Raw genomic sequence first — 27881 nt, forward strand, 5'->3', positions numbered from 1 at the left:
CAGGTCATCTGACGTAGCACCCCATCACTCTCCTTCTTGGTCAAATAGCCCTTACACCGCCAGGAGGTGTATTTGGGGTCATTGTCCTGTTGAAAAATAAATAATGGTCCAACCAAACGCAAACCGGATTGGCTAGCATGCCCCTGCAAGATGCTGTGGTAGCCATGCTGGTTCAGTATGCCTTCAATTTTGAATAGCTCCCCAACAGTGTCACCAGCAAAGCACCCCCAAACCATCACACCTCCTTTACAGTGGGAACCAGGCATGTAGAGTACATCCGTTCACCTTTTTTGCATCGCACAAAGACACGGTGGTTGGAACCAAAGATCTCAAATTTGGACTCATCAGACCAAAGCACAGATTTCCTCTGGTCTAATGTCCATTCCTTGTGTTCTTTAGCCCAAACAAGTCTCTTCTGCTTGTTGCCTGTTCTTAGCAGTGGTTTCCTAGCAGCTATTTTACCATGAAGGCCTGCTGCATAAAGTCTCCTCTTAACAGTTGTTGTAGAGATGTCTGCTGCTAGAACTCTGTGTGGCATTGACCTGGTCTCTAATCAGAGCTGCTATTAACCTGCGATTTCTGAGGCTGGTGACTCGGATAAACTTATCCTCAGAAGCAGAGGTGACTATTGGTCTTCCTTTTCTGGGGCGGTCCTCATGTGAGCCAATTTCTTTGTAGCGCTTGATGGTTTTTGCCACTGCACTTGGGGACACTTTCAAAGTTTTCCCAATTTTTCGGACTGACTAACCTTCATTTCTTATAGCAATTATGGCCACTCATTTTTCTTTACTTAGCTGCTTTTTTCTTGCCATAAAACAAATTCTAACAGTCTATTCAGTAGGACTATCAACTGTGTATCCACCAAACTTCTGCACAACACAACCGATGGTCCCAACCCCATTTATAAGGCAAGAAATCCCACTTATTAAACCTGACAGGGCACACCTGTGAAGTGAAAACCATTCCCGGTGACTACCTCTTGAAGCTCATCAAGAGAATGCTGAGAGTCTGCAAAGCAGTCATCAAAGCAAAAGGTGACTACTTTAAAGAACCTAGAATATAAGACATAATTTCAGTGGTTTCACACTTTTTTGTTAAGTATATAATTCCACATGTGTTAATTCATAGTTTTGATGCCTTCAGTGTGAATGTACAATTTTCATAGTCATGAAAATACAGAAAAAATCTTTAAATGAGGTGTGTCCAAACTTTTGGTCTGTACTGTATATATACATACATTTTGATTGGGACCCATGTTGATGCTGTCCCTGAAGATATAATAATGCCTATATGACATAAGTTCACATGAACAACATAGAAACAGACAAACACAGACCCGGTTTTACCTGTGTTGAAATGGGTCTCTAGTAATGAAATATATATGGCGTGTCTGCCTAAAATAAATGCCCATGGGTTAGTCAAAGAAAGCCGAAGCAGTGGTATGAAAAATATGAGCACTATAATACCGTATGGAAATAGCTGGTAATGTCACCCGCAAGCAGGTGTTTAGGCAGGAAATAAACAAGGGTATGCATATTGCTATGTGGTCAGTAAACGGTTATATTGCCTGAGCAGTGAAAGCGCTTGTGTGTGGAGACGAGCAGCCGGTGTCAGTGTGTGGACGCTACAATGAGCGTTCATTATATGGACGCTAAGAGGGACGGGAAGTATTTATTTGAACTTCCGGTTCAAGGCAGCCGGGATGAAGCGCACATGTGTGCGTGCGCGGGGAGATGCACGCTGGGAATAGCCGAGCTGCTTCGCCTCTTTGTGTGGGGTACTGTGCAGGCATGCATGGTTGTCTCGGACGCTTGATTAGTGAGATGGGGTGCAAATGATCGCTCCCACGGGTCATAGATAAAGGGCGTTTGTATTCCTTATCACTCCTCCGTATGTATAATGAGGAAAAATAGAGTAGGATATAATGTGAATGAGGCAAAAAGGGACAGAACGCGAGGAGAGCATTTCAAGACCCAGAGATGAAACGCGGAAAAAATGAAGACTGAAAAATAAGAAAAATAAAAAATCAATGATAAAAATTTGGAAATGAAAAGTGAAATAACTAAAAAATCAGAAATGGATACAAAAAAAAAAAAAAAAAAAAAAAAAAATTTAATTGAAATAAAAAAAAAATAAAAAAAAAAATGGAAAAATAAGTAACGCATAAAATGGAAAAATAAATGGAAAAAATATAATCTAAATAAAAAATAAAATATAAAAATAAAAAATGTAAAATCAGAAATTAAAATTTAAAAAGGTAAATCAAAAATATATGTAGATGGGGAGTGAAACTAATTACCTGGTCGGTTGTTTATAGAGGTATCTAAGAGGAAAAAGAAACAGGACAAGTTAGATCTTCATGGGGTCCACTATCAATGGTTATGACAATATGTATCACTTCAAATATTTATACATCCAAGAAATTTTTGGCATATCAATAATGGACTTCGTACTCTTTATTGAGCCCCAGAGAAGATAAAGTCTTTAACGTATGGATCCAAAAAGATTTGTTTCACCATCCTAATCCTATCGCTTCCTCGCCTGTTGGGTGAAATATGGTCTATTACCTTACAAATAGTATGACCACTCGAAATGAAGTGTGAGGGGATTTGTAACAACGTCCGTCCACATCTGATTGTGGACGTATGCTGCGATATCCGATAACTGATGTGCTGGCTAGTTTCACCCACGTGTCCCAGGCCGCAAGGGCATTTGATGAGATAAATGATATATGAAGATTCCCATGTATAAAAACCCTTGATAGGATAACGTTTGCCGGATCAGGGGTGGGTGAAGCTGTCACCTCTGGAAATATTAGAGCACTGAAGGCAACCTAAGTATGGGAAAGTTCCTCTACGAGGGGTAGATAATGTGTAGCGTTAGCCCCGTTCTTACGGAGCCCACATCAGCTCTGATAATGTGATTTTTAATGTTCTCCGGTCATTTATAACCCATAATTGGTCTATTCATAAACTCAGGAACTTCTGGCTATGATGTTTGTAGAACAGACCAATGCTTTAATACATTACTATTTATTGCTCTATTAAAAGGGTGAAACGTACTGATAAAAAATACTGTTTTTTGTCCTTGACTGTAAGCTCAGGTGAACTTCTGGATGATCTAAGAATTCTATCAGGATATCCCCTTTGGCAAAATTTGAGATCCATGTTGTCATGTCTAAGTATACGACTATTTGCATTGGACGCAATGCGACGAACCCTATAGTGATTTCGGAAGGGACCTCTTTATGTGTTGAGGTTGACAACTTGTATAGTGAAGGAGACTGTTCTTATCCGTGGGCTTTGTGTATAGGTCAGTTTCCAATTTCCTGTCCATGGTAATTGAAATGGTGGTATCCAAAAAGTGAATGGATTGTATGTCACAGTGGATAGTGAAAGACAAGTCAGTAGTTGCTCTATTGAGGTCTGTGTAAAATTGAGTCAATGTTTCATCACCGCCAATCCAGATAAAAAAGATATCCTCAATGAATCTTTTCCAGTGTATGACATTGGTCGCAAAGAGGGGATGGTTGTATACGTAAGATGTCTCAAAATAGTCCATATATATATATTTTCATATGGGGGTGCCACATTGGACCCAAAAGCGGTACCTCTTCTCTGTACGTAAAATTGATCCTCAAAAAGAAAAAGAATTTCCGTAAAGATTAATTTAAGTAGATCTTCACAGAAACAAATCTGGTTCCTGCTATATATGGTATGGTTAGCTAGAAATCTGTTCTCTGCCTCTATGCCCACTTGATCGTCTATACTAGTATAGAGGCTGTTGACGTCAAGTGTTCCAAGTTTACTTCCAAACGGGAGGGCCTCAATGTTCATAATTGATTTTAAAAAATCAGGCATATCCTTCAAATAGCTTATGTAACTAACCCACGGGGTAAGGATTTTCTCCAAAGTGATGGCCAAGGGAGATAGAATTGAATTGGTGGAGGCCACAATAGGGCGTCCTGGAGGTTTCCAGAGATCCTTGTGGACTTTAGGAAGGGTGTAAAACACCAGAATCACTGGATGTTGGTTAATTAAAAACTCCCTTAACTTGGAATCACTGACGCCCAGCCCACTATACTGCTCGATAAGGTACTTAATCTTTCTGGCGATGTCAAACGTTGGGTTAGATGATATGGGTGTGTATGTCTCAGTGTTCCTGAGTTGGGATTGAATTTCAGAAATGTAATAAGACCAGGCCATGACTACTATCACTCCGCCTTTATCGGCTGGTTTGATCTTTTTTAGTTTTAAGTGCAGATAGGGCCATGGATTCTTCCCTTGTTAACCCCTTCATGACCCAGCCTATTTTGACCTTAATGACCTGGCCGTTTTTTGCAATTCTGACCAGTGTCCCTTTATGAGGTAATAACTCAGGAACGCTTCAACGGATCCTAGCGTTTTTTTTTTTTTTAACCAATCAAATTTTTATTGTAGAAAAGCTTTACAATTATAACATAGAGAAAAACAGGGAAAGGGGAATTAAGAGGGGAATACCACCATTGATAATTTACAGAAGTGTGGTAACAATAGTAATACCTGAGATTCGCATGAGTACATTATTATAAACAGCATTAAACATAAGGCAATACTTCTAACTTGAAGGCCTAGGCAGGAGAGCGCTGGGTAATGACATCAGAGGAGAGGTAATCCAAGGGTCCCACCAGGTGAGGACCTTATTCTTTTTGGAAAGGGAGCCAGCAGTGATCAGTTCATAGCTTAAGTGTAGGTTGACTCTCGCAATTAGTTCAGTTTTGGAGGGAACTATAAGGGATTTCCAATATTTTGTGATACAGTATCTCGCTGCAATAAGGATGTTAGAGATTATAGGTTGGAGGGGTTTGGGGAGGGACAAAAGCGAAATCCCCAAAACAGCTAATGGGCCAGTTAAGTCGAAAGGAAGATGGGTGACCTCTGATAAAGTGGATTCGACCTGACGCCAAAACACTTGAAGACGCGGACAATCCCACCAGACGTGAGCTAGGGAACCATTGGAGTTACAACCTTTCCAACACTGGGGGGAGGGAGAGAGATAAAATTTGGCCAATTTGATAGGAGTAAGGTACCACTGGAGGTGTATTTTTTTGATTTGTTCTAGGTGTCCGATACAAGAGGAGAATTTGGATGTGTGTATCATAGCAAAATGCCAGTCATCCGGGGAAGCCGAAAATGAAAGGGCAGACTCCCAAGAGGACATAAAAGGGAGTTTATCCGCTATGTCGTGAGACAGAAGAGCTTTGTAAATAATTGAGATGCCATGGGGCACCAGGGTATTTGGCCTGAAAAATCTTTGGATTGGAGTTTCCTCTGCCGGGGTGGAGGTGAGCGCCTTGAATAGACTGGAGCCTTTCAAGAAGCTGCGCAATTGAAAATATTGGTAGAAGCACCTACCAGATAGAGTATCGAGTAGCTAGCTCCGGAAATGGGATCAAGCCATTGGAATCGTATAGATCCCGGATCCAGAGAATCCCACATTCCCTCCAGGCAGAGAGAGACAAACCATCAATAGCAGATTCAAGGGCATGGAGGGATAGATAATGGGACAGAATTGAGAGGTGAGTGGGACAAGATTCCAACCAAATTTTTGTAGCGGAGTGCATTGATTTAAGGAAGGAGCTACGAGGAATAGAGCGGAGCAAACCGAGTTCCAGCAAATTTTTAAGGGACCGACCAGGAGCAAAATTTGATTCGATGCTAAACCACCTGAGCGAAGAGCTACCCTCCCACCAAATTTTGAGGGGTTCTAGGAGTGCGGCTTTATGGTACGATTGAATTTGGGGGGCTCCAAGACCCCCTAGCGAGTATGGGAGTGACATCAGTGAACGTTTAATTCTATGGGGTTTACCGTTCCAAATGAATCGATCAATCAATGATTGGAATGCTGAGATATATTTAGATGGGATAATGAGGGGGAGACATCTGAAAAGGTAAATGAGTTTAGGAAGGATTAGCATTTTACAGGTTTGAATTCTAGCCATCCAGGACAAATGAGAATTAGAAAGTTGTTCTATCTCTTTTTTAACCTCTGAGAGGGACGTGTCACAATTAACACGTACGATGTTGTTGGTGTGCGTTATTTGAATACCTAAATAGGTAAACCCGAGGGGAGACCAGATAAAAGGAAATTTAGATTGGATGTGCCGATGGAGAGAAAGTGGGAGGAACAGAGGGAAGATTGTAGACTTGGATAAGTTTAGTTTATAATATGAGGCCGCAGCGAATTGGGTAAGGATATTGGAGATCGCGTTAAGGGAGTCAAGGGGGGCAGAGCAGGTCAGGACCACGTCGTCTGCATATAGACCAATTTTATGTTCATGGTCTCCCACCCTTATTCCCCGCACTTCCGGACACTGTCTCACAATAGCAGCGAGAGGTTCCATGATGAGAGCAAAGATGATGGGGGAGAGAGGACAGCCCTGACGAGTGCCATTAGAGATAGGAAAGGTTCTAGATTTAAAACCAGCTGATCGGACAGAGGCACAAGGATTAGAATAAAGAGCCATAATGGCTCTAATAATTTGGCCCGATAGGCCGAATTTTTGAAGGGTAAGTTCAATATACCCCCAGTGCACTCTGCCGAACGCTTTTTCTGCGTCAAGGGATAGGAACACACAAGGAAGACTCCCCCTCTCCACCACATCCAGCAGATCAATCAAGCGCCTCGTGCCGTCTCTAGTCTGTCTTCCCGGAACAAACCCAACCTGGTCTGGATGGACCAGGGAGGGAAGGATCGACATTAGCTTATTAGCCCATATCTTGGCGTAGATTTTAACGTCACAATTTAAAAGAGCTATAGGGCGGAAATTCCCTGGAGAGGTCGAAGGTTTCCCCGGTTTAGGAAGGGTAGCAATAGAGGCTTCCAGGCCTTCGCTTTTGATGTCGCCCGTAGAAAGCCAATGATTAAAAAAGCGTAGGAGATAAGGGGACAGAGTTGGGAGGAATTGAGCGTAATAGGGAAGGGAGAAACCATCCGGACCAGGGGCCGAGCGTTTCTTAGCCTCCTTAATGATTTGAGCTATTTCAGAGGGCACATTCGGGGCATTAAGAAAGGATAGTTGATCTGAAGTAACTGAGGGAAGGTTCGCTTGGTCCAAAAAAGAGGCTATGGAGGACTGGGAAGGTTCTGGAATATTGGGATCTGATTTAAGATTATACAGGGAGGAGTAGTATGATGCGAATTCCTCTGCTATATGGATAGGATTATAGATAAGGGAACCATCTGATCTCTGTATGTAATGTATCTTAGACTGAACCTCCATCTTTTTAACACGCCTGGCCAGCAACGCACCCGCCCGATCACCCATTGAGTAGAATTTGGCTTTAGATTTCCTGAGTGCATGTTCCGTTTTACTGAGAAGCAGTTGGCGGAGGTGAAGACGGGCCGTAGAGAGGTCTGAGAACAATTGTGGAGATGGAAGTAGCTTATGCTGGGCCTCTAGGAGGCCTATCTTATTCAGGGCCGCATGTAGACTCGCATTATATTTCCGTTTAGCAAGAGTAGCCATTTTAATAGTGTCCACGGATCACCGCCTTGTGAGCAAACCAGAGAGAGTCATCGCGTATTTCCGCAGAGTCATTTAAGGAGAAAAACTCCTTTAAGGATGCCTCTATTACTTGTGAATTCGATTGATCGTTTAGGAGAAGCTCATTGAGCCGCCACTGTGAAGGTGCTCTAATTGCCATGGAGTCACTCAGGGAGATCGAGAGGCGCGTGGTCGGACCAAGTGATATTGCCTATTTCCGCAGAGATACATTGGGGAAGGGCTACATCGTCTACCAAAATGTAATCAATTCTGCTATAAGAACTATGCCTGGGAGACCAGAATGTATAGTCGCGTTCGTTGCAGTGGAAGTATCTCCATACATCATGTAGATTAGAGGTGCTAATGAGTTGAGCGGCTTCGCCCCTGGATATTGAGGCGGACGAGCAGTCCAGGTTTTTAGATACAGGGATGTTAAAGTCACCTGCGATCAACTTATAACCGTGGTTAAAGCCATTCAGTGTCTGAAAGAATGCCGTTAGAAATTTGATTTGACCGAAGTTGGGGGCATAGACTGAGGCAATAGTGTAGGGGGAGTTGTTAATTAGACATAGTACTATAAGGAATCTGCCCATAGGGTCAGCTACAGATTTGATCAATTGGAAAGAGTTCGCTTTGCTGAAAAAGACGGCAACTCCAGCTTTTTTAGATTGATTGTTAGCAAAGAATTGATGTGGAAATAGGCCTGAGTGCATTCTAAAGTTGTCGCACTCAAGCAAGTGGGTTTCTTGAATGCATATGATGTCGTGGCGGGTTTTAGAAAGTTGGCGCCAAACCAGCGACCTCTTCCCAGGAGAGTTAAGGCCGTTGACATTAATAGAATGGAGTGAGATACTCATTATCAAAATCAAAAGGGGTACTGATTATGTCTTGTACTCTGGCGAGAGGTGTGATCTTATGACAGCAAAGCGGACCAACCAGGTTTACCAGCAAATAGGATGGTGGGGTGAGGGTGAGTAGGGAGGAAAAGAGGGAAGGGAGGAATAACAGGGTAAACATCAGAACCTGAAAGTCCATTCAGGCAAAACCTGAATCCGAAGGTGAAAATCTGCAAACAATCCACCTATGGGGCAAAACGCTGAGGCAGTCCCAGCAGAAAACTACTCTCGGTAGTGAAAAAAGTTTAAAAGGGGGATGGGAGGCAAAAAGAAAAAAAAAAGGAAGATAAGAAATTGGGAGGAAAAAAGAAAAACAAAAGTTATGCGGGAAAAGGAAAAAAGAATTCCAGCCAGGAACCATTGATTGTGGAGTCAGGCAACCTTCCAGTCAGGGATGATCCGGCGTCTTCCCGGTTTGGCGCCTCCGGGCCCAGGAGTAGCCGAGGAAGAAGGCGGAGGGATGGGGAGATTCAGTCCCCACTGGGTTAGGGTCTTCGCAGCTTGAGCAGGGCTTGAGCACGTGGTGACTGAGCCATCTCTGCGGATGCAGAGTTTGGTGGGAAAGCCCCAACGATATAAAATGCCGTTTTCTCTCAGGGCTGTGGTATAAGGCAAGAAGGCTTTACGTTGAGCCAGAGTTCCGGGGGACAGGTCTGGGAAGACGGAGATGCTGGCAAACCGTTCCGGGAGTGTTGGTTTGCCCCTTAGTGCCTGTAAAAATTCCTCCTTCATGATGAAGAAATGTATACGAGCCAGCACATCTCTGGGAACGGAGGGTCCTAGTCCTGAGGGCTTGGGGATCCGGTGGATGCGATCAATAATAATGCCCTCTTTAGTTGCATTAGGGAGGACTGCAAGTATAAAATCTTGTAAGAAGGATCTAAGGTCTTCTGAGGACACTTTCATCAATGCCTCTGAGCTTAACATTGTTTCTTCTAGATCTGTCCTCCAAATCCAAAGTTTTAGAGTACATTTTAGTGGCAAGAGAAGATAATTCTTCATGAGCATCGCATAGCTCATTGTGCGAGGCCACAAGCTTTGTCATTTTTTGCTCTAAGTGATCTGTGCGACCTCCCAGCTCCTCCACCTCCCCTTTAAGGTCTACCAGCATGGCGCGCATATCTTCCTGCAAGGAAGTGCGGAGGTCTCCCAGCATGTCCCTCATCAGGGACGCTGTGATCGGAGCATCGGCGGAGTCAGCTGCAGCCGCGCTTGAGGAGGACGATTGTGAGCCCCGCCGCGCTGAGCGGGAAGATCTGGGTGACAGCGGCGCCATCTTGGATTTCTGGCGCTGCTGGGGAGAGGCGGCGAAAAAATCCACAATGCGCCTGGCGGGGTCCCGGGAGTCAGCCTTCGTTTTCCCCATGTACTCACCGGCGGGTGAGGGATTGGAGCGGGCAGCAGCAGGACCGGAAGGGCCGTGGGTGAGTCGTTATGTGCCGCTTGGTTCTATCTGGCAGCGGAGCTCCCGCGCTATGCGACCTGCTCCATTAGCGGTCAGGCCACGCCCCCCGGATCCTAGCGGTTCTGAGATTGTTTTTTCGTGACATATTGGGCTTCATGTTAGTGGTAAATTTAGGTCAATAAATTCTGCGTTTATTTGTGATAAAAGCGGAAATTTGGCGAAAATTTTGAAAATTTCGCAATTTTCACATTTTGAATTTTTATTCTGTTAAACCAGAGAGTTATGTGACACAAAATAGTTAATAAATAACATTTCCTACATGTCTACTTTACATCAGCACAATTTTGGAAACAAAATTTTTTTTTTGCTAGGAAGTTATAAGGGTTAAAATTTGACCAGCGATTTCTCATTTTTACAACGAAATTTACAAAACCATTTTTTTAGGGACCACCTCACATTTGAAGTCAGTTTGAGGGGTCTATATGGCTGAAAATACCCAAAAGTGACACCATTCTAAAAACTGCACCCCTCAAGGTGCACAAAACCACATTCAAGAAGTTTATTAACCCTTCAGGTGCTTCACAGCAGCAGAAGCAACATGGAAGGAAAAAATGAACATTTAACTTTTTAGTCACAAAAATTATCTTTTAGCAGCAATTTTTTTATTTTCCCAATGGTAAAAGGAGAAACTGAACCACGAAAGTTGTTGTCCAATTTGTCCTGAGTACACTGATACCTCATATGTGGGGGTAAACCACTGTTTGGGCACACGGCAGGGCTTGGAAGGGAAGGAGCGCCATTTGACTTTTTGAATGAAAAATGATCTCCATCGTTAGCGGACACCATGTCCCGTTTGGAGAGCCCCTGTGTGCCTAAACATTGGAGCTCCCCCACAAGTGACCCCATTTTGGAAACCCGACCCCCCCAAGGAACTTATCTAGATGCCTAGTGAGCACTTAAACCCTCAGGTGCTTCACAAATTGATCTGTAAAAATGAAAAAGTACTTTTGTTTCACAAAAAAATTCTTTTCGCCTCAATTTTTTCTTTTTCACATGGGCAATAGGATAAAATGGATCCTAAAATTTGTTGGGCAATTTCTCCTGAGTACGCCGATACCTCATATGTGGGGGTAAAACACTGTTTGGGCACATGGCAGGGCTCGGAAGGGAAGGCGCGCCATTTGACTTTTTGAATGGAAAATTAGCTCCAATTGTTAGCGGACACCATGTCGCGTTTGGAGAGCCCCTGTGTGCCTAAACATTGGTGCTCCCCCACAATTGACCCCGTTTTGGAAACTAGACCCCCAAAGGAACTAATCTAGATGTGTGGTGAGCACTTTGAACCCCCAAGTGCTGCACAGAAGTTTATAACGCAGAGCCATGAAAATAAATTTTTTTTTTCTTTTCTCAAAAATGATTTTTTAGCCCGCAATTTTTTATTTTCCCAAGGGTAACAGGAGAAATTTGACCCCAAAAGTTGTTGTCCAGTTTCTCCTGTGTACGCTGATACCCCATATGTGGGGGTAAACCACTGTTTGGGCACATGCCGGGGCTCGGAAGTGAAGTAGTGACGTTTTGAAATGCAGACTTTGATGGAATGCTCTGCGGGCGTCACGTTCCGTTTGCAGAGCCCCTGATGTGGCTAAACAGTAGAAACCCCCCACAAGTGACCCCATTTTGGAAACTAGACCCCCCAAGGAACTTATCTAGATATGTGGTGAGCACCTTGATCCCCCAAGTGCTTCACGTTTACAACGCAGAGCCGTGAAAATAAAAAATCATTTTTCTTTCCTCAAAAATGATGTTTTAGCAAGCAATTTTTTATTTTCACAAGGGTAACAGGAAATTGGACCCCAGTAATTGTTGCGCAGTTTGTACTGAGTATGCTGGTACCCCATACGTCAGGGCTCGGAAGTGAGGGAGCACCATTTGACTTTTTGAATACAAGATTGGCTGGAATCAATTGCTGGCGCCATTTTGCGTTTGGAGACCCCCTGATGTGCCTAAACAGTGGAAACCCCTCAATTCTATCTCCAACACTAACCTCAACACACCGCTAACCCTTATCCCAACTGTAGCCATAACCCTAATCACAACCCTAACCACAACCCTATTTCCAACCCTAACCCTAAGGCTATGTGCCCACTTTGCGGATTCGTGTGAGATTTTTCAGCACCATTTTTGAAAAATCCGCGGGTAAAAGGCACTGCGTTTTACCTGCGGATTTACCGCTGATTTCCAGTGTTTTTTGTGCGGATTTCACCTGCTGATTCCTATTGAGGAACAGGTGTAAAACGCTGCGGAATCCGCACAAAGAATTGACATGCTGCAGAAAATACAACGCAGCGTTTCTGCGCGGTATTTTTCGCACCATGGGCACAGCGGATTTTATTTTCCATAGGTTTACATGGAACTGTAAACCTGATGGAACACTGCTGCGAATCCGCAGCGGCCAATCTGCTGCGGATCCGCAGCCAAATTCGCACCGTGTGCACATAGCCTAATTCTAAAGGTATGTGCACACGCTGCGGATCCGCAGCAGTTTCCCATAAGTTTACAGTTCAATGTAAACATATGGGAAACAAAAATCGCTGCACACATGCTGCAGAAAAACTGCACGGAAACGCAGCGGTTTACATTCCGCAGCATGTCACTTCTTTCTGCGGATTCCGCAGCGGTTTTACAACTGCTCCAATAGAAAATCGCAGTTGTAAAACTGCAGTGAAATGCGCAGAAAAACCGCGATAAATCTGCAGTGGTTTAGCTCTGCGGATTTATAAAATCCGCTGCGGAAAAATCTGCAGAGGACCAGAATACGTGTGCACATACCGAAACCCTAACCCCAACCCTAACCCTAGTTCTAACCCCAACCTTAGTGGGGGAAAAAAAAAATTCTTTATTTTAATATTGTCCCTGCCTATGGGGGTGACAAAGGGGGGGGGGGGGGGGGGGTCATTTACTATTTTTTTTTATTTTGATCACTGTGATAGGTTTTATCACAGTGATCAAAAATCAAAATGCACATTGGAACGAATCTGCTGGCCGGCAGATTCGGCGGGCGCACTGCGCATGCGCCCGCCATTTTGGAAGATGGCGGCGCCCATGGAGAAGACGGACGGACCCCGGGAGGCTCGGTAAGTATGATGGCGTGGGGGGGATGCACGGGGGGGGGGTTTTGGATTGGAGCGCGGGGGGGGGGGGGGGGCGGATCAGAGTGCAGGGGGGTTGGATTGGAGCATGGGGAGCGGAGCAGTGAACAGGACTGATCGGAGGACTGGGGGGGATCGGTGGGGGGGGGGGGGGCAGACCAGTGTTTCCGCTGTAGTACCACTCCCGCTGTCCCTGCAGATCGGGTGAAATTGGAGTTAACCCTTTCACCCGATCTGCAGTGACGCCATCATTCTGCGACACAGCATATGCGTCACAGGTCGGATTGGCACCGACTTTCATGACTCATACGCTGTCACAGGCCGGGAAGGGGTTAAATTATTTCTAATGTGAAATTCTCCTCTGTCAATATTCTGGAGTGTACTGGATATGTCCCTTTGAACTAAGTGGATGTAGGTCTCCACTGGGTGGTAGGTGCGAGGAGGCTGAAAACTACTTTGGACCCTGAGGTCCAATTGCTGGAGAGAGAAACAATTATCAGGTATTTGGGAATCATGATAACTCCTCATATCACTATTTGCAAAATGAGCTTTGAGTCGAAGTGTCCTAAAGAACCGATGGAGTTCCTGGTCCAGACGAAAGGTGTTAAACAAAGGCATGGGACAGAAGGTTAAACCTTTCTGTAATAAAGTCATTTCGGGGGGAGAGAGACATTGTGATGAGATGTTATACACAATGTTTTCTGGGGTCCTACCTGTGATCTCGTCATCCTGGATCGGTCTATTCCGACGTCTCCTCCTCCTCGGCGTCTGTTTCGGTTTGATCTGGCCCAACCTTGTTCCTGCAGTGCATCCTCCATGTTAAATGTTAAATCCTCCATGTTAGTGAGGATTGTGGCAGAAACCCAACGCCAACTAATAGATTTCATCTGCTGTAGATCTTCATGAGGAGATCACTCATTTCAGTCTAGCCATTGTCATTTTCATGGCGGTAAAGATACATGCATAAACGTTACATAGCTTGTGAATGAGATGCAGATTACTGTGGTTTCAACACAAATTTCAGTGCAAAATCTGCTTTAAAATTTAGGTCAAATGTGAAAATACCATAATAATAGTAATAATAATTTTTATTTATATAGCGCCAACATATTCTGCAGCTCTTTACAATTAACCAGGAACATGTACAGACAATAAATTCAGTACAAGTTGAGACAATTTAAACAGTGACATTAGGGGCGAGGTCCCTGCTCGCAAGTTTAAAATCTACAAGGAAACTTAGTCCCTAAGGCTACTTTCACACTGGCGTTTTTTGCCAGACGTCGCAATGCGTCGTTTATGGCAAAAAACGCATCCTGCAAAGTTGTTTGCAGGATGCGTTTTTGCCCCATAGATTAACATTAGCGACGCATTGCGACACTTTGCCACACGTCGCAACCGTCGTGCGACGGTTGCGCCGTGTTGTGGCGGACCGCCGGGAGCAAAAAACGTTACATGTAACGTTTTTTGCTCCTGACGGACCGCTTTTTCCGACCGCGCATGCGCTGCCGGAACTCCGCCCCCACCTCCCCGCACCTCACAATGGGGCAGCGGATGTGCCGGAGAAATGCATCCGCTGCACCCGTTGTGCAGTGCGTCAAACGCTAGCATCGGAATCTCTGCCCGACGCATTGCGACGGGGAGATTCCGACGCTAGTGTGAAAGTAGCCTTACCGGTAATCCTCGGCCGTTCCCAGCTCTGCACCAATCCCTCTCCAGCATCATCTAACAGCACTTTCTTGGCGGCACTCACCAAGAACCATAAGTTCCTCTCATAATGCAGGTCTATGAGCACCTTGCTCTGAATCTTGTAGCCTTACCTTGAGAAAGATGCTGCAGTGATGCGGCTGGTCACAACTGCGTTCCCATGATGCAAGTGAGGATCAGAGCAGCGCTAGAAACTGCAGAAAACAGCTAGAGTACTTACATTACTGATTAGCTAATCATGGATGGTGGAAAAAAGATGCTGTGGCACTTTAAAGAGGACCTGCCAACAGGTCGAGAGTGGCCGGTTTTTGCTCTTCTTTTTTTTCTTGCTGCTCCACTGTGTTCCATTTCTAATTTTTTAAGTCTGGCATATGGATCTATGGACTTTATATTTACTGCTAATGATACTGTTTTTTCTAAGGGGGCGTTGCTCACAGTATTGTCTGGGGGGGTTGTCTTTAGGATGCTTTATAACTGACCAACACTTCCTTGGTAAAAACTCTGCAAATTGCCTCTTCAGAGAGAGAGAGGATTCTATAGCGTCACCTGTTAGAAACCACAATCCTTCAAGTCACCATTGACCCTTTAACGAGCCTTGAAATGTGACTTGGGATAAAAGCCCAATCAGAATCTCAATTTGCAGACCAGTTGTTTCAAGGGTATTACACTTCCATCAGTGCAATGTATGAGAATGATTTGGCGAGGTGAGAGGCTCTGGACTGAGGTCTAAGGAGTACCGTTTCTCCTTACGGCGAGTGGCATACTTGGTAAAGACTAGAGATGGGATAATTGTTTCACAGGGCTCTGGTCCATCGGGCAGGTAAGTAACTGTGGCTACAGGATGTGCGGCCTGCTAATATCAACTCCTGACTCCTCTTTTTGATTATCCGGGCTGGCACAAAGTTGTGTGCTTCGCGCCACAATGATGATGTACTGCCAGCCCAGCGGATCAAAAGCATTCTGTGAGGTAATGAGATTTGTGGACCTCCTGTCCAGCCGCGACTGATTCGTTGCCTCGCAGATGGCCTGGAGCCATGTGATTTTTAAATCTCCCATCTCTGAAAGCCCCATAAACAGGCCCATATCTCCAGAGCTGTATGCGGGATTTACAAAAAAGAAACCATTAGGGCAGCAGCAGGAACAAAATAGAGCCATACCTGGCCACTTTTGACCTGGTGATAGGCCATCTTTCATAGAAGAAATGCTTGATTTTACTTCTCCTCTAATTTGTGCGGAGATGGCATTTGTATGTCATATTAATTAATAATTTTACTTATTGACTATATTTAGGAGAACGTTACAATTCTGAGGACACTTGAGCAATGGGACACTACAGAGTGACACATAAGTGAAGAGGAGCCAGGGCCCTGCTCACAATCTGAGGAAGTAGGGGTGGGGCAAAAGCTAAGAATTGCTTATAGAGTTCAGAAATCAATATAATAAATGAAGGATGTGCACAGCCAGTACCCGTGTGCCCAGATACCCATGCATGCAGTAGTATGTGATGAGTTACGTGCCCACATAATAACCTCATTGATTCTATACTAGGTGTGTGAGTCCATGCATTTCTGAATAAATCCTGATGTTTTCTCATCATTTGCATATAATTCTCACATCTATCCAGCCTGTGATTTCCATAATAGCACGTTTCAATGTTGATGAGTGCGTCACCATTTGTGCATACACCTCCTGTATGTAATACACCCAGTGGTGATGAGGACGCCTTTATTAGTGCAGATCTGATGTGTTTCCCATATCTGTGTAACGCTTCGTGCTCCGGAGCCGTCGGCCTCCACCAGTGGGCTGCACTTGTTACACTGTATTAATGTAATGCAACCAACATGTTAGGAAGGTAAACTGTGATATACCGCTCCTCTGATACTAAATGTCCTGGACCGTGCTGTCAAAGCACAAATTGAAGACTTGTCATCTGGAGTGAATGATTTAATGGCTCAAAAATTTTCCAAGATTTTAGAATACGTTGCACATGACAACATCCATAAGTTACAGCGGGAACTGAAGCTACTTGAGTATGATTTATCCATATACATAGATATAAAATATAACTGTTCTGTGCCATTAAAATATCTATTGTGTCATTTTAGTCATACTGATTTATATGAATGGTGTCCGCTCCATTAATAACTTTTGTATCCCTTTTTCTATAGTCATATTATTGTTCCTTTTTTCGCTCTCAAATTTTTGTTGACTGCTGTATAAAGTTCAGTTCTGTACAAAACTAGAAGCCCATTCCTTAAAGGGAATCTGTCACCCCTGGGACGTATATAACCTATTACTATGGGCATACAGGTATTCGAATGGTTAAAATAGTCTTTCCTGTATGCCTCATAGCTGTGGTGTAGTTGTTGATAAATTGAGTTATAATCTTTTATGTTAATGATTACTTCCAGGCTTCAGGGCGTATGCGGTGCCCGGAAGAAATCTGTCTCCTGTCTTCATTATCACAGCACCCCCATCCCATGCATGTCACACTGGCCTATGAGGTGCAGTTGTGGCGCCGTAATCCCACACCTACACTCGCGCTATTATCTGTGCCCTATCCGTTTTTCTATGGGCAATGTCTTCATCCTTTTTCTGCACAGGCGCCTTTGAGTCACTGCACAGAAGAAGGCTGAAGACACTGCCCATAGAAGTGCGGATAAGGTACAGATATTAGCGCGAGTACAGGCAGTAGGTTCTATTACCTGCATGCCCATTATAGGTTATATGCACCTCAAGGGGGACAGATTCCCTTTAACCACTCAATGACGGCTGATGCGCCTTTTAATGGCGACAGTTAAGGGGTCTTATTCATCAGCGCCGCTAGGTGAGACCATGGAAAACGTGATCAGGGACTGTTTTTAAGGTGCCCTGTCACGTGATCACCGTTATTCACCCAATAACGGCATTCACAAAAAAGAAGTCCTATTTATAATTCATTTCTCACAGGTGCAGTGCACCTGGCAACAGTAGGACATTTTTCCTGTTGGTTCCTTTTGATCACTGATAGACCCTATCAAAGTGATTAAAATAAAAAAAATAGTATATCAAATCCTTCTTTGTCACCCTCTTAGGCTGTGTGCACATGTTGCTGTTTTTTTTTGCGTTTTCCCCGATAAAAACGCTATAAAACCGCAAAAAAAGCATACAATAAGCATCCCATCATTTAAAATGAATTCTGCATGTTTTGTGCACATGATGCGTTTTTTTTCCGTGAAAAAAACGCATTGCGGTAAAAAACGCAGCATGTTCATTAATTTAGCGTTTTTTTTGTGGATTTCCCACTACAAAATGCACTGGGAAATATCCGGGAAAAAAAAAAAAAAACACATAAAAAAGCACCAAAAACGCATGCAGATTTCTTGAGGATTTCTTGCAGAAAATTTCAGGTTTTTCTCAGTTTTCTCAGGAATTTTCTGCGAGAAATCCTAAACGTGTGCACATAGCCTAAGGCTGTGTTCACACGTCGCGTTTTTTCCCGATAAAAATGCTATAAAACCGCAAAAAAACCACATACAATAAGCATCCCATCATTTAGAATGAATTCCGCATGTTTTGTGCACATGATGCGTTTTTTTCCGCGAAAAAAACGCATCACAGCAAAAACGCAGCATGTACATTAATTTTCCGTTTTTTTTTGCGGATTTCCCACTCCAAAATGCATTGGGAAGTGTCCGGAAAAAAACGCGACAAAAACGCGTCAAAACCGCGGCAAAAACTCGTCAAAACCGCGGCAAAAACGCATGCGGTTTTCTTGCGTATTTCTTGCAGAAAATGTCTGGAATTCTCAGGAATTTTCTGCAAGAAATCCTGAACATGTGCACATAGCCTAAAGGTTAGTGTTAGGCTATGTGCACACGTTCAGGAATTCATGCAGAAAATTCCTGTGAAAATCCGGACATTTCTGCCAGATTTCCGCAAGAAAACAGCATGCGTTTTTTTGCGCGGTTTTGACGTGGTTTTTGCGCGTTTTTTGCGCGTTTTTTCCCCGGACATTTCCCAATGCATTAGACAGTGGGAAAACCGCGAAAAAAACGCAAAATTAATGAGCAGGTTCATTATTTTTCCGCAATGCGTTTTTCATGCGGAAAAACGCACATCATGTGCACAGAAATTGCGGATTTCATTAAAAATGATAGGATGCTTAATGTATGCAGATTATTTGCGGTTTTATAGCGTTTTTTTAGCGCAAAAATGCTAATAAAACGCAAATAATCCGCAACGTGTGCACATAGCCTTAAGGTTGGGACTAGTGTTGAGTGCAAGTGCTCGCTGCTCGAGTTTGCATTGGGTGCTCTGGTATGCACCAACTATGGCAGATCCCTACGTGTCTTTTTGGGTGTCGAACAGCCATGAAACATGCAGGGCAGGGACTCGAGCATGTCACTTGAGCACCCACTGTATGCGGTTCATACATGAGCATCTGATGCAAACTGGAGTAGCGAGCACTTACGCTGAACACTATTGACGATGTATTCAATATGGCGACCTAATGTTATCAAATTATGTGTGACATCTGTGTTTCTAAAATGCTCACTATACCCCTGGATAAAATCCTTGAGGGGTGTGGTTTCCAAAATGGGGTCACTTGTTGGTGGGTTTCTGCTGTTTAGGCACATCAGAGGAGTTCCAAACGTGACATGGTGCCTGCCATCGATTCCAGCCAAATTTGCATTCAAAAAGTCAAATGGCGCCCCTCCCTTCCGAGCCCTGCTGTGCGCCCAAACAGTGGTCCCACCCCACATATGGGGTTACAGCGTGCGCAGGTGAAATTGCACAACAAATGTTGTGGTCCATTTCTCTTGTTAACCTTACAAAAATAAAAAGTTTTGTTATAAAATACATTTTTTTTGTGTGAAAAAAGTTAAATCTTATTTTTTTCCTTCCACATTTCTTCTGTTCTTGCAAAGCACCTTAAGGGTTAATAAACTTGAATGTGGTTTTGAGCACCTTGAGGGGTGCACTTTTTAGAATGGTGGTCTCTAAAATGAGAAATCAATGGTTGACTTTTAACCCTTATAACTTCCTAGCAAAAAAAAAAAAAATGTTTCCAAAATTGTCCTGGTGTAAAGTAGACATGTGGGAAATGTTATTTATGATCCGTTTTGTGTGACATATCTCTTCGATTGAAGGGCATAAAAATTAAAAGTTTGAAAATTGCAAAATGTTCAAAATATTTGCCAAATTTCCGTTTTTTTTTCATAAACGCAAGTAATATCGAAGAAATTTACCACTGTCACGAAGTACAATATGTCACAAACAAACAGTGGAATTTGTTGAAGTGTTCTAGAGTTATTACCTCATAAAGTGAGACTGGTTAGAATTGTAAAAATTGGCTATGTCACTAAGGGGTTAAAGGGGTTTTTCGTTTTCAGGCTTCTTCAGCCCATTGGTTTGCTCAAAAATAGTAAAATCGGTGGCAATTCTTTCCCAGTGTTGGCTCTTGGCTGCTCTGCTGTAGAATAACATTGGGTAGAAAGTGGACCAACTCCGACGTCTCAAATATATAATACAGTAGTACAATGCAGGATGTGCTGTAAATGTTTTCATAAGAATTTGGGAAAGTTACTAAATGTCCAATAAATGTCTGCTCTGCTCCTGATCTATCTTGGCTTTTAGTTGAGATAAATCTGTGCTGCACCTTATGGACCTGCTCAGTAGTGACCAGTGCTGGGGTTGGAGTCGGAGTCGGTGAATTGGCTTACCGATTCCACAGCCATGGCGGGTGTGATCAGATCTGCTGAATCCACTCTTGTGAGTGAGCCCTAACACACACCCTGATCAAGCAATTTTCTCGCTGGTCTTGATAAATCGGGGCCCAAGAGTTTACACCTGTTCCACAAGTGGCTGGAGTCCTGGCTGGCTGCTGGGGTTGTGCCTTTGTGCCTTTTACGCATGTCCGTATGTGTATATTATATCTATGTATATTACACACATACCTTACGTGCTCTTACACCAGATATAAGATATTTTCCAATAAGAACATGATGTGGCAGCGCATGGGTGCATTACTGTATCTAAGCTAAGATAACTGGTTGATGCATGTTTTTTTTCTGTGGTAGTATGGTATGGTATTACATCTTGACCAGATACCCTAGCAGGGGTAAATTAAACGAACGACCACCATTTCTAGTCCGAGATACCACAGCACCTCTGACAAGCTTTTTGTGCCTCTTTCTGTGATACATTGATGTGCTGCTGTATAGGGCTGACCTTAAAGCTTTGTGTATTAAATTTACATGTACATTTTCTCTTTTCTCATGCAGCAAATAAACAAACTCAGAAACCTGACCGATGATGTGGTAAGGCTTCCATGTTTCTTAAACTAACTTGTGCATGTTGGCATGTCTTGAAAAATTCTGCATGCGTGTAACACGTTTATTGATTCAATCGGTTGTGTTAAAGTAGAATCCTTAAAGGGGATGTACAGGTTTTTGTTTTGATGACCTGTCCATAGGCGGTTAGGTCACCTCTATTAGGTCGGTGGGGTGCAACATCTAGAAGCTCCGCCAGTCAGGTGTTATGTAGCGGTGGTGAATGGAAGTGATGCATTACACTGCAGAACTACACAGCTCTATCACCTGTATAGTGGCTGCAGCTGGGTACTGCAGATTTACCTCTGTTCATTCGAATGTCTAGTTTTACTCTTCATCTGATCACTTCTGGCCGCTGCCGACACAAGATTGATCTGTGAGTGTCGTACCTATCTACTGGGGGTAAACCTATACAAAGGGCAATCAGCATAAATGCTCCGCCATATTAAATATAATAGACAACCGAAAAGATAATGGACACCAGAGCTAAAATATAACAACTTTATTGAGAAAAAATTCTAAAATGTTACACATAAATACTAAAAACACAAGTAAAAAGATGCAATGGAGAAAAGAGAGGTAAACCTAGTACCACACACGGTTACAACTATCAAATGAGGAGCAAATCAGCAATAATATGTCAGAAAACCATACATATGAACATATATATCAACTCCCAAAGGTATAGCAACTACAAACTCAAGTCCCGAAACCAGATTGTAGTATAAGATAGTGATGGTAAAAAGTGGGCAACTACACCAGGGAGAGAGCTCCAAGAAAATATATATACGCAGACAGCAGGGTAGTACAGGTAGTGAGTTTGACGGTAGGAACCGAGTATTTAAATACAGGTACTGAATGGTGTCTCACCCTATAATGGCACATCCATACCGATACACTAAGAAAATTATCCCGGGAGGTCCCATGTATAAAGAAAGAGAGAGGACTGTGCCAAAACATATGCCTGCCAAGTAGCTAAGGGGGAGAAAGGATTAAAGAAGATCCGATATAGTGTAAACCATATACCAACCTGCTGCTGCTGCCGTCCGTGGTTAAGAGGCCCCTAACTACTTGGCAGGCATATGTTTTGGCACAGTCCTCTCTTTCTTTATACATGGGACCTCCCGGGATAATTTTCTTAGTGTATCGGTATGGATGTGCCATTATAGGGTGAGACACCATTCAGTACCTGTATTTAAATACTCGGTTCCTACCGTCAAACTCACTACCTGTACTACCCTGCTGTCTGCGTATATATATTTTCTTGGAGCTCTCTCCCTGGTGTAGTTGCCCACTTTTTACCATCACTATCTTATACTACAATCTGGTTTCGGGACTTGAGTTTGTAGTTGCTATACCTTTGGGAGTTGATATATATGTTCATATGTATGGTTTTCTGACATATTATTGCTGATTTGCTCCTCATTTGATAGTTGTAACCGTGTGTGGTACTAGGTTTACCTCTCTTTTCTCCATTGCATCTTTTTACTTGTGTTTTTAGTATTTATGTGTAACATTTTAGAATTTTTTCTCAATAAAGTTGTTATATTTTAGCTCTGGTGTCCATTATCTTTTCAATGATGTCTACTGGGGGGTCTGCAATACCAAGATAGGTTATTACACTTGGGGCTATTTAGTTTGGAAAAACGAAGACTAAGGGGTGATCTTATGTTAATGTATAAATATGAGGGGACAGTACAAAGACCTTTCTGATGATCTTTTTAATCATAGACCTGAAACAGGGACAAGGGGGCATCCTTTACGTCTAGAGGAAAAAAGGTTTAAGCATAATAAGACGCGGATTCTTTACTGTAAGAGCAGTGAGACTATGGAACTCTCTGCCGTATGATGTTGTAATGAGCGATTCATTACTTAAATTTAAGAGGGGACTGGATACATTTCTGGAAAAGTATAATGTTACAGGGTATATACACTAGATTCCTTGATAGGGTGTTGATCCAGGGAACTAGTCTGATTGCCGTATGTGGAGTCGGGAAGGAATTTTTTTCCCCAAGGTGGAGCTTACTCTTTGCCACATGCGTTTTTTTTTGCCTTCCTCTGGATCAACATGTTAGGGCAAGTTAGGTTAGGCTATGGGTTGAACTAGATGGACTTAGTCTTCCTTCAACCTTAATAACTATGTAACTATGTATGTAACCCATCTGATATTATTATTATTCATTATTATAGCGCCATTTATTCCATGGCGCTTTACTTATGAGGGGTAAACATAAAAACAAGTACAATAATCTTGAACAATACAAGTCACAACTGGTACAGGAGGAGAGAGGACCCTGTCCACGAGGGCTCACAATCTACAAGGTATGGGTGAGGATACAGTAGGTGAGGCTAGAGCTGGTCGTGCAGTGGTTTGGTCGATCGGTGGTTACTGCAGGTTGTAGGCTTGCTGGAAGAGGTAGGTCTTCAGGTTGTTTTTTGAAGGTTTCGATGGTAGGTGAGAGTCTGATATGTTGTGGTAGAGAGTTCCAGAGTAGGGGTGATGCGCGAGAGAAATCTTGTATGCCATTGTGAGAAGAAGAGACAAGGGGGGAGTAGAGAAGGAGATCTTGTGAGGATCGGAGGTTGCGTGCAGGAAAGTACCAGGAGACGAGTTCACAGATGTATGGAGGAGACAGGTTGTGGATGGCTTTGTATGCCATGGTTAGGCTTTTGTACTGGAGTCTCTGGGTAATGGGGAGCCAGTGAAGGGATTGACAGAGGGGAGAGGCTGGGGAATAGCGCGGGGACAGGTGGATTAGTCGGGCAGCAGAGATAAGAATAAATTGGAGGGGTGCAAGAGTGTTCGAGGGGAAGCCACAGAGCAGGAGGTTACAGTAGTCGAGGCGGGAGATGATGAGGGCATGGACTAGGGTCTTTGCAGATTCTTGGTTTAGGAATGTACGGATCCGTGAAATATTTTTGAGTTGAAGGCGGCAGGAAGTGGAAAGGGCTTGGATAAGCGGTTTGAAGGAGAGATCAGTGTCAAGGATTACCCCGAGACCGCGAGCTTGTGGGACTGGGGAGATTGGGCAGCCGTTTACTGTAATGGATAGGTTCGTTGGGGGGGTTGCGTGAGATTGGGGAAAGACAATGAATTCTGTTTTGTTCATGTTAAGTTTTAGAAATCTAGCGAAGAAGGATGAAATAGCGGATAGACATTGAGGGATTCTGGTTAGTAGGGTGGTGATATCTGGTCCAGAGATGTAGATCTGTGTGTCATCAGCATAGAGATGATACTGAAAACCGTGAGTTTCTGTGAGCTGTCCCAGGCCAAAAGTATAAATGGAGAAGAGCAGGGGCCCTAGAACTGAACCTTGCGGGACTCCGACAGATAGGGGGCGAGGTGAGGAGGAGGTGTTTGAATGGGAGACGTGGAATGTTCGGTCAGTTAGGTATGACGAGATCCAGGATAGGGCCAAGTCTGTGATGCCAAGGGAAGAGAGGGTCTGTAGTAATAGGGAATGGTCCACTGTGTCAAAGGCAGAGGACAGGTCCAGGAGGAGGAGGATAGAGAAGTGTCGCTTGCTCTTGGCAGTTAATATGTCATTGGTGACCTTAGTTAGGGCAGTTTCAGTGGAGTGATGTGACCGGAAGCCTGATTGTAAGCGATCGAAAAGGGAGCAGGAAGAAAGATGGGAGTGACAGTTCAAGATGGACGTGTTGTCCCAGTAGTTTTGAGGCATAGGGGAGAAGTGATATAGGGCGATAGCTATATACAAAGGATGGGTCAAGAGAGGGCTTTTTGAGGATAGGTGTGATTGAGGCATGTTTAAAGCTTGAGGGGAAGACACCAGTTGTTAGTGATAGGTTGAGGAGATGGGTTAGAGTTGGGATGAAGACTGTGACGAGGTTTGGGATGAAGTGGGAAGGGATCGGGTCAAGTGCACAGGTGGCGAGATGCAATCTTGAGAGTAGAGTGGAGAGTCGACCTTCTGTAATGGTGGAGAAGTTGGTTTTGGAGGTGGAGGGCTGGGTAGTTGGGAGGAAGGGCTCTGGGTGTTGACTAAAACTGTCTCTGTTCTCAATCTTCTGCTTGAAAAATGAGGCAAAGGATAGACCACCAATATAAAGTTCTGGACAACCCTTTAAAGTGATTGTATGAACTTCTTGAATGGGTGCAATTTGCAACTTCTCTTATTAAAAATGCTTTCCACTTTCTGGAATGACAGAATTGGGTAATTTTCTAGTGTGCTCTTTGCCTAGTTTACTGTCCACTGGATCCAACCAGCCTTACCATGCACTTCTCCCATGAGAGGAAGGGGACTTGAACTCTAGTGTAAACTATAGGAAGCAGCAATCCTAAAATTCAATATTAACTCTCCAATGAGCCTTGCACATGACTTAGGATTAAAGCCAAACCAGAATCTGAGTTTGCAGACACTGTTTCGGTGTACTGCTCCTCCTCAGTACAAAGTGTGACATCTGCTTTGGCTGTGTGAGAGGCGTCAGACTGGGATGCAAGGGGTTAACATTTCTCCTTGCAGAGAGTGACATGTAAAGCCTGACATGCTGAGATGAGGAGACTTATAAGCTGCAATGCTCCTCTGGGAAATATGCAAATTGTCTCTTCAGAGAGGAAGACGACTACAACTCTAGTGCAACCTAGAAGTCATGTGACAAAGCTTTTTGGAGAGTTGATATTGACTTTTAGGATTGCTATTTCCTTAAGGTGGCATTAGAATTGTAGTCCTCTTCTTCTCTGAAGAAACAATTTGCATATTTCCCAGAGGAGCATTGCAGCTTCAGTCTCCTCACCTCGGCATGTCGGGCTTGACATGTCACCCTCCACAATGATAAATGTTACCCCTTTGGTTCCTTTCCCCGTGATGCACAGCTGCCTCTATCAGCATGGGAGAGTGCTCTGATCTTGCAAGCAACGCGACCATGCTGCTGGTTTGAGTTGTCAATCTTTACGAGCACACCGGGAGGCAGAGGACGTAAAGATTAGAAGATGAGTCAACCTTGTTAAAACATGCATGACAAAATACTTTGTGGATTTGTTCACACAAGACATAATTACAAGGAATTTGTTGTCCACATGCTCCAGAGCATGAATATATTAAAACATAGAAGCGTTAATAGTTTATTTTTATAAAATTGCAAAATGAAAAGTGAATGAACAAAAGAGAAATCTAAATTACCGTATATATTCGAGTATAAGCCAATCCGAGTATAAGCCTAGGGTAGGAAATGCAGCAGCTACCGGTGAATTTCAAAAATAAAAATAGATGCTCCATACCGTTCATTATTGCCCCATAGATGCTCCATATAAAGTTGTGCCACATGTAATGCTCCATACAGTTCATTATTGCCCCATAGATGCTCCATGTAAAGATGTGCAATATATAATGCTCCGCACCGTTCATTATTGCCCCATAGATGCTCCATATAAAGCTGTGCCACATATAATGCTCCATACTGTTCATTATTGCCCCATAGATGATCCATATAAAGCTGTGCCCCATATAATGCTCCGCACCGTTCATTATGGCACCATAGATGCTCCATATAAAGCTGTGCAACATATAATGCTCTGCACCGTTCATTATTGCCCCATAGATGCTCCATATAAAGCTGTGCCCCATATAATGCTCTTCACCGTTCATTATGGCCCCATAGATGCTCCATGTAAAGCTGTGCCATATATAATGCTGCTGCAATAAAAAAAAAATCACATACACATCTCTCTTCGCTCAGGACACCGGCGCTTTCAATATTTACCTGCTCCTCGTGCTGCTCCGTCTCCAGCACTGAAGCTCAGTAGAGGGCGCGCACTGACCACGTCACAGCGCCCTCTGACCTGAGCGTCACAGCCAGAGGACGCTGGAGACGGAGCCGCACCGGAACAAGGAGCGGCAAATATCGCGCATCGCTCCCTGTATACTTACCTGCTCTTGGCTCGGTCCCTCCTGCTTCCACCGCTGCATCTTCCTGTATTGAGCGGTCAGTTACCGCTCATTGCAGTAATTAATATGCGGATCCACCTCTATGGGAGGTGGAGCCGCATATTCATTACTGTAATGAGCGGTACCATGGTACCGCTCAGTACAGGAAGAATCTGCAGCGTTGGAAGAAGCAGGGACTGCAGGGACCGCGCCAGCAGTCGGTGAGTACAATTAGACAGCCCCTGCCCCCCTCCCCTGCCGACCCCCGTGTATGACTCGAGTATAAGCCGAGAGGGGGGCTTTCAGCCCAAAAAAATGGGCTGAAAATCTCGGCTTATACTCGAGTATATACGGTAAATCAATATTTGGTGGGACCTCCACTTGCTTTAAAAACAGCATAATTTCTTTTAGGTGCACTTGCACACAGTTTTTGAAGGCACTCAGCAGGGAAGTTCCAAACATCATGGAGAACTAACTACAGATCGTATATGGATGTAGACTTGTGCAAATCTTTCAGGCAGTTCATGTAAGGCAGTATTGATGATGTAATTAGGGCTCCATAAATACTTCCAGAACTCCTTGTTCTTTATGGTGATATTGGCTCTCAATGACATTGGCTTTATATTGGCTGTCATTGTCCAGCTGCAGAATAAATTTGGAGCCAATCAAACTCCTCCCTGATGGTATTGCTTGATGGATAAGTATCTGACTGTAGTTTTCAGCATTGAGGATACCATGAAGTCTGACCAAATGTCCAACTCTATTTGCTTAAAGGGAACCTGTCACCACCAAAATCAAAGGTGAGCTAATCCCACCAGCATTGGGGCTTATCTACAGCATTCTATAATGCTGTAGATAAGCCCCCGATGTATCCTAAAAGATGAGAAAAAGAGGTTAGATTATACTCACCCAGAGGTGGGTCCGGTCCGATGGGTGTCGTGGTCCGGGTCCGGCGGCGCCTCCTATCTTCATCAGATGACTTCCTCTTGTCTTCATGCTGTGG

At 43.8% G+C, this 27881-nt stretch overlaps 1 protein-coding gene across 2 annotated transcripts in view; it reads left to right on the top strand.

Annotated features, from left to right (window-relative positions):
• Positions 1-27881, top strand: part of DIAPH3 (diaphanous related formin 3) — a 789152-nt gene that overhangs the window by 23676 nt on the left and 737595 nt on the right. For both annotated transcript variants that reach the window (XM_069758173.1, XM_069758174.1), the window contains exon 2: positions 20946-20981. In XM_069758173.1, coding sequence (XP_069614274.1) covers positions 20946-20981 — 36 coding nt within the window. The remainder of the gene's footprint in view (positions 1-20945; positions 20982-27881) is intronic.

Source organism: Ranitomeya imitator, chromosome 3, assembly GCF_032444005.1.
Source record: "Ranitomeya imitator isolate aRanImi1 chromosome 3, aRanImi1.pri, whole genome shotgun sequence".
Lineage (NCBI taxonomy): Eukaryota > Metazoa > Chordata > Amphibia > Anura > Dendrobatidae > Ranitomeya > Ranitomeya imitator.